Raw genomic sequence first — 13,364 nt, 5'->3', positions numbered from 1 at the left:
ACTCTCATTCTGAGAACAGCTCATTGTGTCTACACTCATTCTGAGTACAGCTCATTGTGCCTACATATATTGTGTCTACAGGTCATTCTGCCTGCAGCTCATTATGGCTTGAGCTTATTGTGTCTTCATCCAATCTGTCTACAGGTCATTCTTCTTGCAGCTCATACTGGCAACAGCTCATTGTGCCTATAAGTCATCCTGCCTACAGCTCATTCTGCCTACGGTTCATTCTGGCTACAGGTCATTCTGCCTGCAGCTCATACTGCCTACATCTCATTGTGCCTACAGCTCATTTTGCCTGCAGCTCATAGTGAAAATCCTTAATAAAATATGGGGTCTTAGGGAAACTTACACGTCTTCACGATCCAACACCCCTTTTCGGTCTTAGGGAAACTTACACGTCTTTACGATCCAACACCCCTTTTCGGTCTTAGGGAAACTTACACGTCTTCACGATCCAACACCCCTTTTCGGTCCTTAGGGAAACTTACACGTCTTTACGTTCCAACACCCCTTTTCGGTCCTTAGGGTTAGCTTGCTTAGGGCAAGGGTTAGCCATAAATTCTTACCTTTTCAAGTGTTAATCCGCTTAATCTTATTGGTCGGTCATGTTGACATAAACAATGGCAGGTGTGCTTTCAAGTAAAGATGAATGGGAGTGCGGACCGCAATTCATTATTCACGTAATTACGCATGTGTGTTAATGGGGTGCCAAACACCTGTTAAACGACCACTCGTTACATGTGATAGCGCTCTCGGGCCAGTGGTAAAGCGTCCACTAATTAACGCAATAATTAGCCAAGCCAGTCAGCAATATTGTTCTTTAGGGCTTCCTACGATTATTTAAAGATCGCCGTCACACAGCTGCAATATTGCCGAGTGCGGCGTTAAACAACAATCAAGCAAACAAACATTCTGATGGAGTAGTGAATTGTTCTCTTTTCCACCCACTGATATTATTTCACTTACCTAGGCAAAGGCATGTTCCAGGCTGAAGAAAGCACAACTAAGTTAACTTCTGATCGTAAGGCGGATATCTTATATTCAATTGATGATATCAAAGTAGGATTTAAAGATATCAAAAATCACGGATTATTTACAGACCGCCATCATATAGCTGGTAGTAATTGCTGAGTGCGGCGTGAAACAAACAAACATGGACTGACTGACTGAAGGGGCTGGCAAACTAAACAAATAGCCGTTTCGGTACCCTGTAGACTGTTCTTGTGGTGAGAGGGGCTGAATGTGGCGTTCAATAGGATACAACTGACTGAAGCGGCAGAGGAATATTTCAAAACAGCCGTTCACCGTAGCCATCTTGAAACTCGGGCTTCAAGCCTGATCCCAAGTATGAGGTACAGCAAACAAATAATTTACATTGCTTCTCTTTTCCACGTGCTCTAATGGAGTCTTTCAAAATTTTAACGCCCCTTAAAACATTCATTCAGCTAGGCTTGTATACATCTCTAAAAGATAATTACAAATATTGTTTCAACCAAGGATTCCAACTCACAATCTCACTTTTCAAAAACTGTCAGCGCTGCCGACTGCACCACGAACACATGCATAATCGGCAATGTCATTTTCCAAGTCAGACGCTTCCCATGGTATCTTTGAAAAAGGGTCCATTTTCAATGCTTCAACAAATGTACAGGCGTACTGAAACACTTTGTAGTCATCAAATCTCCATGTGGATTCTTTCAAACGCTTGCTTCTCTAAGCAATCTTGGATGGGTTTGTATATATCCGAAATCAAAGACAGACTGGCTTTCTCTAGTCTATATTGGTTTTATATATCCTCATACAACCCAAGCTTTCAATCTTAGCCGTTTTCTTGGAAACGATACGTGTGCTTTTCAATCCTTCGCTGGAATTTGTTTATCATCATTGAAATTATCACATGGGCTGTCCAAACACCCTGGTCCTGGGCAAGCGGAAGAGCACGGTGGCACACTTTAGGGCACCTTCAAACCTATTACTTAACCAACACTTATTGCTTTGTTAGTTTTCTAGAAGACGCTGAATTCCGAGAAGCGTCCAACGCGCCAGCCATCTCCCTTTAAAACAGTTCCAAGTTTCTATGTGGCATCGCAGGTACCATCTGTAGGGAATTTACTTCTTGTTGACTATATCAGGGCTATGACTTTCGACTCACTGTAGATGTGAATTGTCAAACGATTGTTTCACTTCGACTGCTTTATAATCGCCCCAGTGGGCATTCTCGGTTACACTTTGCAAGAGCGGGTGGAGATTCTGTTGTCAGTCAAGGTCCCAGCACTCCAACCGCCGTCATATAGCTGGAATATTGCCGAATGCAGCGTAAAACAACCAACCAACCACTCCATATTTGCAAGAGTGGGTAGAGATGCCATTGTCAGTCAATGTCCCATCACCTAACGGTTTGCAAGAGCGTGTGGATATTCTGGATCAGTCTAGCTTCCAGAACCCCATGTTTGTAAGAGTGGGTAGAGGTGCCATTGTCAGTCAATGTCCCAGCACCTAACGTTTGTAAGAGTGGGTGGAGATTCTTCATCATTCTAGCTCTCAGAACCCAATGTTTGCAAGAGTGGATGGAGATTCTGTTGTCAGTCTAGGTCCCAGCACACCATGTTTGTAGGAGTGGGTGGAGATTGTGTTGTCAGTCTAGGTCACAGCCCCTGTTTTTGTAGGAGTGGGTGGAGATTCTGTTGACACCAGAAATGGGCTTCACACAGTGTACCCATGTTGGGAATCGAACCCGGGTCTTCGGTGTGATAAGCGAACTCTTTAACCACTTGGCTACCTGACCGCCCCCGTGTTTGTAAGAGTGGTTGGAGACTCAGATCCTGATGTTCCAGTTCGTAGGTGAGGTGAGGTGAGGTGAGGTGAGGTGAGGTGAGGTGAGGTGAGGTGAGGTGAAATGGAGTTTAACATCGCGTCCAAGATTATTGCACTTACATAGCAACGTGCATGCACACTGTGTGTGTGTGTGTGTGTGTGTGTGAATGGCGTGCGTTTGTGCGCGCGCTTGTACTAGTCCAGACTGATGCTGATTTATAGTGCTAGCCCACTGAGATACCAAGCCTCAGTTTAACATGAATACCCCACTCAGACACAGTATACTCACTCCGAGCAGATCAGTCCTTGTTTTCGCCCCTTAATGCAGAGCGCCAGACAGGGTAACATCAAGTACCATCTTTTAACGTCATTTGGCATGACAAGGCCGGGAATCGGACCCCGAACCTTCCGCTCTCTGGGCGGACACTACCACTAGGTTCCAGTTAGTAAGGAACACAGGATGACCAGAATGAAACAAAGAGACAAGCAACACGGGCAATATGATGAGGCTGGGCAGTATTTATTATGTACAGAAGTCTAAGAAACAATGTTACAATTATTTACCCTTTATACAGTAAGGTTCCGATTAGTGCTAGCTTTTGATCAGGTCTATATAGAATCACCACGGTATAACAAGAACAGCATTATGCAAAGCCAAGTAGAGCCATCCAGCACAGCCTGTACACTGAAGGGCAAGGATTCTTTACAAATTACAAGTATCTGTCACACTTATACACTGAATACTGCCACCTGTCAAAGTTAGTATATAGATTCAATCATTTTCTACAAATTGTATCAAAAAGACCTTCAATTAGAACCAGTTTACAGAAATTAAACTAAGGATGTGATTTTATCAAGCCTGTAATGACAAACTTGACCACCATCTTTAACAATGGCTGATCAATAGTGGTATCTTATGACATGAAATCAAGGAAAACATATTACAGAAATCTGTAGGTTACTTTAAAAATCTTAATCGATCTCAGCGAAATAAACTGGTGTAAATTACAAGGTAGAATCAAGATTTCTCTACAACATTAGTAGTGCTACAACAATAAACACAGAGGAATTTCTTTGGCACTGGTCAAATTGGATGATGGAAGCTTAACACTAACAGCAGCACATGACACTTAGTGTGAATACATGACATCAATGTGTACCCACACAGGACATCGTCATGATACAGCCTTTGGAGAGAGAGCAGATGAACACATGCTGTAAATACCCACAGAATCTCAACCTGTTCAGTGTGGTCCAGCAAATAAATAATGTTTAAGTGAAAGGGTAGACACTAGTGTGTTGGTAAGCTACAATGTCAACCATACCCCTGTTGAACTGAGGTATGGGAATGAAGCAGCACTGACTGCTTGAGTCCGAGCTGGAGCTGGAGCTGGAGCTGGAGCTTCTACAGAAAACAGTCATCTCGGAAATAAATCTGAGAACATTCAGGATTTAGAAAACATTGCACAGCACAATATTTTGAAGAAAATATGTATTACAAACACATGTACAGGAAATAATGTAGGCATCTTTTGTGGAAAAGCAATCTTGTGGCATTAGTGACACTTGAAGGAATACTGACAAACAAGTTTGAAGACTAGAAGTGTTACAGTGAGTGTAAAGTGTACCAGTAACAGTCAATACAATTCTTACAGCATCCACGGCCTAATAAAGCATCATACCCAAGACAGGCAGATATGTACACATATTGCAATGTCTGGCGCTATCATACTGTGAATGCCTACACTGGCATTACAATGACATTTCTAACTTGTTGTAATGCATAGATGAATAATTAAGATGAAATTTGATCGATGAAGATCTGCATTTAAGATAAATTTCTTATTGTTTCCATTAAGTGTTAAAAGACTGAAAAAGTTATTGTCTTAACCTTGATGCCCCTAACCTTGACCTTGATGTCTCCTAACCTTGACATTGATACCCTTTGCAGTGGACAAAAGGAGCATCCTGACTGTGGCCTACTTACAAGTACTGATAAACCCCCCGTTAATCCAGATAATACCACATAGTGGAAAAACATGCAGCAAAAAACAAGCCTTGAGTACAGTATCATAGGAAAAGAGTAATGCCCCTATTTACATAGACCTTCTTTCCCTGAAAAAAATAATACTAGCAAAATGGCAAAAATAGGATGACAATGTTGCTTTCACAAATGCCTGTGTGTTGAATAGATAAAAATCAGACCCAAAGAAGTAATGAAAAGGCTTCTTGCCGTCACCTCCACGTGACCTTCACCTTGTCTCACAAAGCAATTGTCAGTAAAGTCTACCCTTTAACTTCAACATGGACTTGCGTTAGTAATCAAACATTCCATGCTAGGTTCCAGTACTGAAGCTCCAATGGACATTCTAACAAGTGAGTGAGCATGTATGGTAGCATGTTGGCTTGAGTCATGTCCCAGCAATATGTTGGCAGGGGAAGTAAAGAATGGGTTTCCTATATTAATCAGACCAAACGCCTCAACCACCAGGCTATCCCACCACTCCAGCACACATGGTTTTGTGAAACAGGACCTATTTACCACAAGGCGTATATCAGCATGAAGCTCACCCACATTTCCCCAAGCTAACAACCATCTTCCTCAGAACCAGGAAACACACAATCACAAATCTCACATTTTGTACCCAATTGTTGCCTACAGGTAATAATCCTGAACAATGTTCATTACTTAGTTCTCAACTCTATCCAGTAACACTGATATTAATTCTATATGAGCAATTTCACTACTTTGAATACACATAATTCCATACCAGTCAATTCTGTAAATAGTTTTATCCCAGGTCACAAGGAGGCGAGAATGTCAATGTCATGAGAGAAATGCTTAAAAAACAACAACTGGATTATCACTATAAGAGAGACTGTGGGGAGACAGGGAGGTCAGACAGATCCGGAGACTATTCACAATCATAAGGAACACATTATCTAAGTATGAGATCTGCAAAACAGGCTGATTGAAAGATAAAAGTTGATATAAGTTGAGTGTACCTTAACCTGCTTCCCATTGGGCCCATACAGAGGTGGTTGACATTCACTGTGGCCGTCAACATTCACCTTGAACAACATTCAACACGACTGTTGACTTTCACAGGGGTTGTCGACTTTTACCGTTGTTGTCAACATTCACTGTGGTCATCAACATTCACCTTGAACGACATTCAACACGATTGTTGACTTTCACAGGGGTTGTCGACTTTACCGTTGTTGTCAACATTCACTGTGACTGAGTGTTGTGATATTACAGTGTTGTGAAATGTAGTGGTCGACAGTCACAATTTGAAGCAGACTGTGACATAAAAAAGGTTGTCCACCTCAGATGCACACCCTTGACACACTGACAGAGAAGTGAAAACAACAAAAACAATCAATTTGTTTCATATTTTAAATTTTGGGGAAGGAGCAATTGTAAAACAAAATTGGTGTGGCCTGAACAGTGTAGCCCCACAGCATGGAGAAAGAAACACTATCCAATCAAAGATCCCCATTTACAGATTAATCATGGCCGTATACAACTGTTTCTCTCCATTAGACTCAGAAGTCCAGGCAATGGGCTAGAAATGACACTAGAACTCATTCCATAAAGTGATGACTCAGCACAATGTCTATGTTTACCACACAGAACTCTTACAGACAGATATTATTATTACTAAGGTTAAGGTTATAATTGGAAACACTGATCTAATAGATAACAGATTGGGCAGTTGCCCTCAAGTATAATCAGAGATGTCTCATTAAAGTAAAGGGTCACAGTCTCATAAGTAATAGGTTGGTGAAAAAACCCAGAACTATCAGCAATGTCCTGAAATGGAGATGAGCTGATAAACTTGTTGGAAATGAATTGCTCTCAGACAGTGACATCATAAGGGGACAAAGATACACAATGACTGACAGTGGACAAAGAACCCTACCAGCAACCATGCTGCATCTCTAACAGAGGCTTATGATAATGGTAGTTAGAGTGCGTTGATCACTTTGTGGAGTGAGCGAGTATGGTATTACACCGCCTGTAGGACTATTCCAGCAACATCATGGCGGGGGACACCAGAAATGGGCTTCACACACTGTACCCATCGAACCTGGGTCTTTGGCGTGAGGAGCGAATGCTTTAACCAGGGATGAGAACGGATATTTTCATTTTCAGCTGAAACTTCTTTGCAATGGAGCGTGGTCCATAATTTGCTGGTGTTTATGAGGGAAAACCATCAGATTTTAAGAAATTTGTTGTCACTAAAATTTGTGGAAATTCACGGATCCGTGGCAGATGCTCACCCCTGTTTAACCACAAGGCTACCCCCCAGTTCCCCCTTTGTTGAAGGGGCCCAAATGGGTTGAGACGGAATAAACAAAGTAAACAATAATTATCATTACACACAAATGTTGCACCTTCATCACAGATCAATGCAGTAGAAAGACCCTACTGACGATTTCAAACAAACAGCAGAAAGCTCCAGCAAACGACTATATACACACTGCTAAGAGGGACAGCACGGGTATATAGATCTGTTCAGGAGTTCAGCTTCTTGACATCTGCTTTTTGCAAATGGTAGACAATTGCACAACACGATCAAGTAAAACAAGTTGTAAACATTAGCAATAAAAATAAGGACATTTCGTTCTCGAGGGTTTAACTTACGATTTAGCGCAGATGACCTACATTAGTTCAGGTATTTTACATATTAATGTAGATGACTTACAATTTAGTGCAGGTGACCTAGATATTGTTGAAGTGAGTAAACTTAGACCACAATTTTCATCTTTGACGAAAAGCAGGAGTGTTTTGTACATGATAAGTACCCAAGAATAAAAAACAACTCGTTTCTTCTTCTTCATTAGCTAATTAAGGGTAAGGCTTAATTACGATGCCTCATTCACAGAAATCATGCATTTTGCGAACCCATATTGTTGCATAGCACAGGTAAAAGCCACACTGATGGACAAGCAAGTATTTGCAGGAAGGAAAGGGAAATGTCAGAGTGAGGTCACTGACCTCATGCTTTGTATACAATCAGGAAGGACGATATTGATCTAGGTTATATCGACGTAACAATGTAGGAATCTTTCTCCTCGTATAAACAAATAATATACAGTGATAACAGCTTCTGCAGAGAGTAACAGGCAGGGAGTCTTCAGTCCGCAACTCTAGTGCAGGCAACTTTACAATACGCTTTGTGATATATTATCAGTCAGTCAAGCAGTGACCCAACTACTCCATGTGGGTGAGTGTTAGAGTGTCAGTTGGTGGGTGGGTGGGTTTATGAGTATCTGTGAGTGGGTAAGATAGGTAGTGAGTGAGGGAGTGAGTGAGAAGGGTTTAACTTAACATTCTAGCCATATGATAGCAGGGGGCACCAAAATGGGCTTCACACACTTTACCCATACGGGCAATTGAACAGGGTCTTCAGCATGGATGCCCATGAAGATCCGGGTTAGAATAGGTCTTCAGCAACCCATGCTTGCTGCTTGTCGTAAGAGCCGACAAACGGGATCGGGTGGTCTGGCTCGCTGACCTGGTTGATGCATGTTATCATATACCAGTTGCGTGGATCGATGCTCATGACATCAATCACTGGATTGTCTGGTCCAGTCTCCATTATTTACGGACCGTCGTCATATAACTGGAATATTGCTGAGTGCAGCGTTAAACAGAAACAAAACTTGTCCAGTGAGTGAGGGTGTGTGGATGTCTGGAAGATTGAGTTAATGGGTGGGTGGCAATATTGTGAGACTGACACTGAGTTACATACAACTTGGCGGGAGGGTGGTACTCAGTGGATGGGTGGAATATGTGTGGGTGGGTCGGTGGTAGGGTGTCGATGAGAGGGAGAGATTGATGGGGGTTTGGGAGTAGGAGTAGGTGGGTGTTTGGATGCTAGTGTATTTTACTTCAACATTCCAGCCACATGGGAGATAATGTCCTGGGCTTGTCATCGCAACACACACTATTGAACACATCTGCTCTGTCACAGCAGCTAAAAACATGCTGATGTTTTAAATGATGATATGTCACAGTGAGAGTGATTATGATTTTCATGTACAAAATGAATTCACTTTCTCGAAATCTAATTCCAAAATCCTTTCAGGTTCTGATAAGTTTACAAACACATAAAAACAAAGCCCAGACACTGTCTGTTGTCGTTCAGAACAAGCCCTCAAGCAAACAATGAAAGTATGACAGGAGCAAGTGTCAGTAAGGTGCACCAACATAGTGATGAAAGAAAGGAGTTTGGTTTGGTTATGGTCAAGTTGCATACATTCAGTACTTGCTGGACAAACCAAGGATCATGATGTTAGTGGATCTGCTATTCCAACCCACACTGAAACTCTCACTTAGACTACACTTAAAAGTGGGTCCAAAGTGTCAGATGGATGTCAAAAGAAACACCAAAGGCAATCCAACAGGGAGTCAAACCTGGACTTTCTAGGTGAAGGAGCAAGTGCATGAACCATTAGGCTACCTTACCAGTACACCAGGACAGGCCAAGGCTGAATCCATCAGGGAGTCAAACCTGGACCGTCTAGGTGAAGGAGCAAGTGCATGAACCATGAGGCTACCCTACCAAACCACCCAATGTCACCAACACAAGACATTGTTGCTACTGGGCTAACCACAAAAGCTGTATGTTACCAGATGCCTGCACTGCCGGGGAGGAATCATTAACAAGCACAAACAGTAATGATTTAAATAATATAGCATCACAAATTACAGCATGATATTATACACAACTGCATCCTCGTCAACTAAGAAGTTATGTGCATGCTGTACATGACACAGAGCTAAAACAAGATCACAAGGGAAGGACAAAGGGCTAAAAGCAAGTCTATGTTGTCGGGATACCAACGTGGACATTCCTCAGTAGGGGATATTCCTGTAGTGTGTATGCTGTCCATATATATTCCTACATTAGACAAATGTCTATCAAGACTGTTGACTTCAGTCAACACAATAAAGGCCTTTTTTCTTAATCAAGTTGTGTAGATACTAAAACAATATGATGTTGTGAAAATGATGTTTTGAAGAATTTCACAACATGACAAGAATTCAACATATTAATCATCCAGCTACATAAAAGCACGTGCTCAATTCAATTCATCGTTACAAAGGTGCCTTCCTTTTTTCAAATTTGAGTGCATAATTCTATCAAATTTCTCGGCCTTCATTGGAAGAGCATCACTACTATAGAGTTATTTCCCCTACTTTCACAGGCTTCTCCAGCAGTCAACAGGTGCCCTTTGCTGTATCCCGACTGAATGCTGATGATCTGTGCAGGCAGCGGCAGCAGCAACAACAACAGCGTACAGCAAGCCAGCATAAGTACATTAGTATCAAATATATACAACATGAATGACTACATATATCAAACAGATTAAAAAGGTATAAAGTGTACCTTGATCGTTTAAAAAAGTTGATCTGTTTATCTCCAGCCAGAGAATTTGATTGCACGATTTAATCATCAGCGTAACATGAACCTCTCCCCAAACTACAGTCGGAGATGAAGCTGAAAGACAGCCCTTTGATGTTGCAGCATTAATATCCAATCTGACCACCAACACATGGTAAACAGCACACAATGTAAATGCATTGTCAGCAGTCTTCTAATATCTGTTACCAAAGAGCTGCCTTTCAAACATCAGCAAGATTAAACCTTACTCCATTCAAATCTACATCAAGAGGCAACTGTCTTCATTCAATCCTCTTTTGTCCATTATCAATACGTTTCCTCGACAACTGTGTGACTCTTGTATACGTACATTCTTTCTAGAAAACTACAGAACACATTTATATCAAATCGCATCCTTCTTCGGTCTTGCTCAGGGTCCATGATGTTGCGGTCAGCATTTGAAGCAGGTGTTATACATGATGTTGATGAAGCTGGGTGGGCGATGTGTTGCAGGGTTAACTCAATGCAGTGTTGGACTCCGATGGGTAATCTCACCGCGTGAAGTAATGACACCATCAACCCTACCCTACATAGATCTGACTGACCTAGTTACTAGATGAAGCAGATGGACACTGGACAGCAATGGCGTGACACAGCATCATGGACCGTGGACTGTAGTGGGAGAGGCTGAAGCTGCTTCAGGCAGATACTGCCCAGTGGAAGGTATCATCAGTCATCTCCGGTACCCACAAGGTCACAAGGTGAATCTTACTAGCTTACGAACTGATGCAACCCTGTCCCGTACAAGGTCATAAGATGCATCTATGTAGCTTGATAATTGATGCAATCACAAGGTGAATGTTACGTAGCTGTGTAACCGATGACAACGCAAGCTAGGGCTTCTCCATCACCTGATGGGCCTGCGCAGGCATCTGACTGATTGCAAGCATGGAGCTGTGGACTGACCACCTGAAAGATGACCTAGGTTACCTTGTCACCTGATGATAGTACTTTCACACATTCCAAGTCGGCTCTCAGTCTGTTAAAACAGGACGGTGCATTTTCTAGCATGGCTTGATGAAGGAACTATGGAGACGGTCTGTTCCAAACACTAGTGGGATTTGCCCGCTCCAGACACCTCAATGTTCTCCTGGTTATGAAACACGACACTCAATCAGCAGCTTGCATCCTGGAGATCTCGTTTTAACAACCGACAGTGACATCTTTCAAGTCTGTGAACTAGAGTAATGCTATATGGTGTGCTAGACTTGATCCTGATCGTACAGGTGGACCTCTATGTAGGATGTCGGCACGAAGCCCTCGGAGGTATCGTCCCGCTTGACCCGCGTCCACCCGTCGCCCTGGTCAGCCTCTATGATGTTGAACTCTTCATTCTCCAGCATGGAGATCGACCCTTCGCTGCTTCCTGAAAACCACAGCAACAGGGTGAGTTTATTTGGGAGAGGTAATGTAAAGTGAAATGGGGGTAATGTCATGTTAAAGACTATTGCACTTATGTAGCGACGTGCATGCGTGTGCGTGTCTTCCTGTATTAGTCCGAACTATTGCCAGTCTTATAGTGCTAGCCCACTGGGAAACCATGCTGCAGTTCAACATGGACACTCCACTCAGACACAGTATACTGACTCCGAGCCAACCAGTCCTTGTCTTGTCCCCAAACTGCTGAGTGTCAGGCAGGATAAAAACAACTACCTTCTTTTAACGTCTATTGGCATGACGTCTCCGGGCAGATGCTGTTTCAACAAGACCATGGAGGCGGTCTTATTTAGGAGGACTGTGTTTTCTGCTGTCTAATGACAGATGGTCAACACGTGTACATAAAGATAAATCAGCATCAAGCTAGTTTGGTACGGATGTTGTGATGAAAGTTGGCATGGGCTTTTCTACAGTTGTAGAACTCACCATCAAAAGGATATAATGCCCGACAGGTTCCGATGATAGGAAACGTTTCAAACTCATCCTCCCCCTCCTCATCTCCATCAATAGGCCTGAAACAGAAGGTCAGTATGAGACGTTAGCAGTGAGTGGGAGGCAGTTTCATATTACGATACAGTGAAGTTTCCACACAGAAACATAAATATCAGAGGTACATATCATATGTAAGGTTCAGCTAGATGTTTGTTTTCTATGGATGTGAAATGAACATTGCAAATATTCAGAGTAACATTTGTATCAACATCAAAACAATTGTTATCGTTGATAATTCTTGGAATACTACCTCTATTACATCACTGCCATAATATTGTATTCAGGCTGCGACCACACTAAAACTAAACAATCAGATTTTCATCAGAAGTCCTCCTCACTGTCAACTATACATCATTAGTCGTATCCCTAATAGCACTCTGGACGACCTCTTCCATGTGCAGAGGCAGGTCACTTTCGGGTGTAAATGACTTCATTTCCTTTCTAGATGTCATTTCCGGTCTCTCAAAAGTCATAAAGGTGTCATCTATCACGACACTTCCAATATTGGTTCCGGTTGTGACGTCACTTATTCCACTTGTGATGTCACTTCAAGTCAGGAGGAAAGACCGAAGTGATTCAGGTCTCAGAAGTTACCACTTTGGTGAAACCCTCAAGCTCGGGTGTGCTGCTTACAAATCTAGAAACATTACCAGGGCGAACCAGGATTCAAACCCACGGCAAACTGCGGCACCTTAGACGACTGGGCACCCCGTGCCCCCACAACAACCATGATGTGACAGACACTGACAGCATATACTTACGCATACACATTATGCTGCAGGTTTGGTGTTCCTGGCTCGGAGACCTGCTGTTGACTGGCTGGGGTACTGCCATCTGACACACTTGGGGACAGCGACTCGTTAGATGTACTGTGGCGCCGATGTTTACCATCTGCCTCACCTAGATAATTCTGGAACACATAACACAAACACTCATTTCATCACTCAATATGTCCACACTACCTAGTAAGTTGAATGCTGACTTTCGTGGAACCTCGAGAGCCTGGAAATAATTCAGGGACAATGTTGAACATGAAACTCATTATTGCCGGACACTTGTTTATCCAAACAACTAATTTCAGCAAGCAAGTCATCTCTACGAACACAGTAGGTAGATTTACGTAGTCAGTAGTGATGGGTATTGGCCTTTTCTATAGCCATA

The 13,364-nt window shown here is 42.6% G+C and overlaps 1 protein-coding gene across 1 annotated transcript in view; it reads right to left on the bottom strand.

Annotated features, from left to right (window-relative positions):
• Positions 1-11,430: 11,430 nt before the first annotated feature.
• The window catches only part of LOC139458559 (cdc42-interacting protein 4 homolog), a 29,121-nt gene continuing 27,187 nt past the window's right edge, over positions 11,431-13,364 (bottom strand). The window contains exons 13-15 of the mRNA XM_071239986.1: positions 12,965-13,113; positions 12,138-12,223; positions 11,431-11,640 (exon numbers count right to left, since the gene is read on the bottom strand). Of these exons, the coding sequence (XP_071096087.1) occupies positions 11,477-11,640; positions 12,138-12,223; positions 12,965-13,113 (399 nt within the window). The 3' untranslated portion in view covers positions 11,431-11,476. The remainder of the gene's footprint in view (positions 11,641-12,137; positions 12,224-12,964; positions 13,114-13,364) is intronic.

The sequence above is a fragment of the Haliotis cracherodii genome, unplaced genomic scaffold (genome assembly GCF_022045235.1).
Source record: "Haliotis cracherodii isolate W230 unplaced genomic scaffold, xgHalCrac1.p SCAF_13, whole genome shotgun sequence".
In the NCBI taxonomy this organism is placed as follows: domain Eukaryota; kingdom Metazoa; phylum Mollusca; class Gastropoda; order Lepetellida; family Haliotidae; genus Haliotis; species Haliotis cracherodii.
This window is presented reverse-complemented; position numbering and strand designations above follow the sequence as displayed.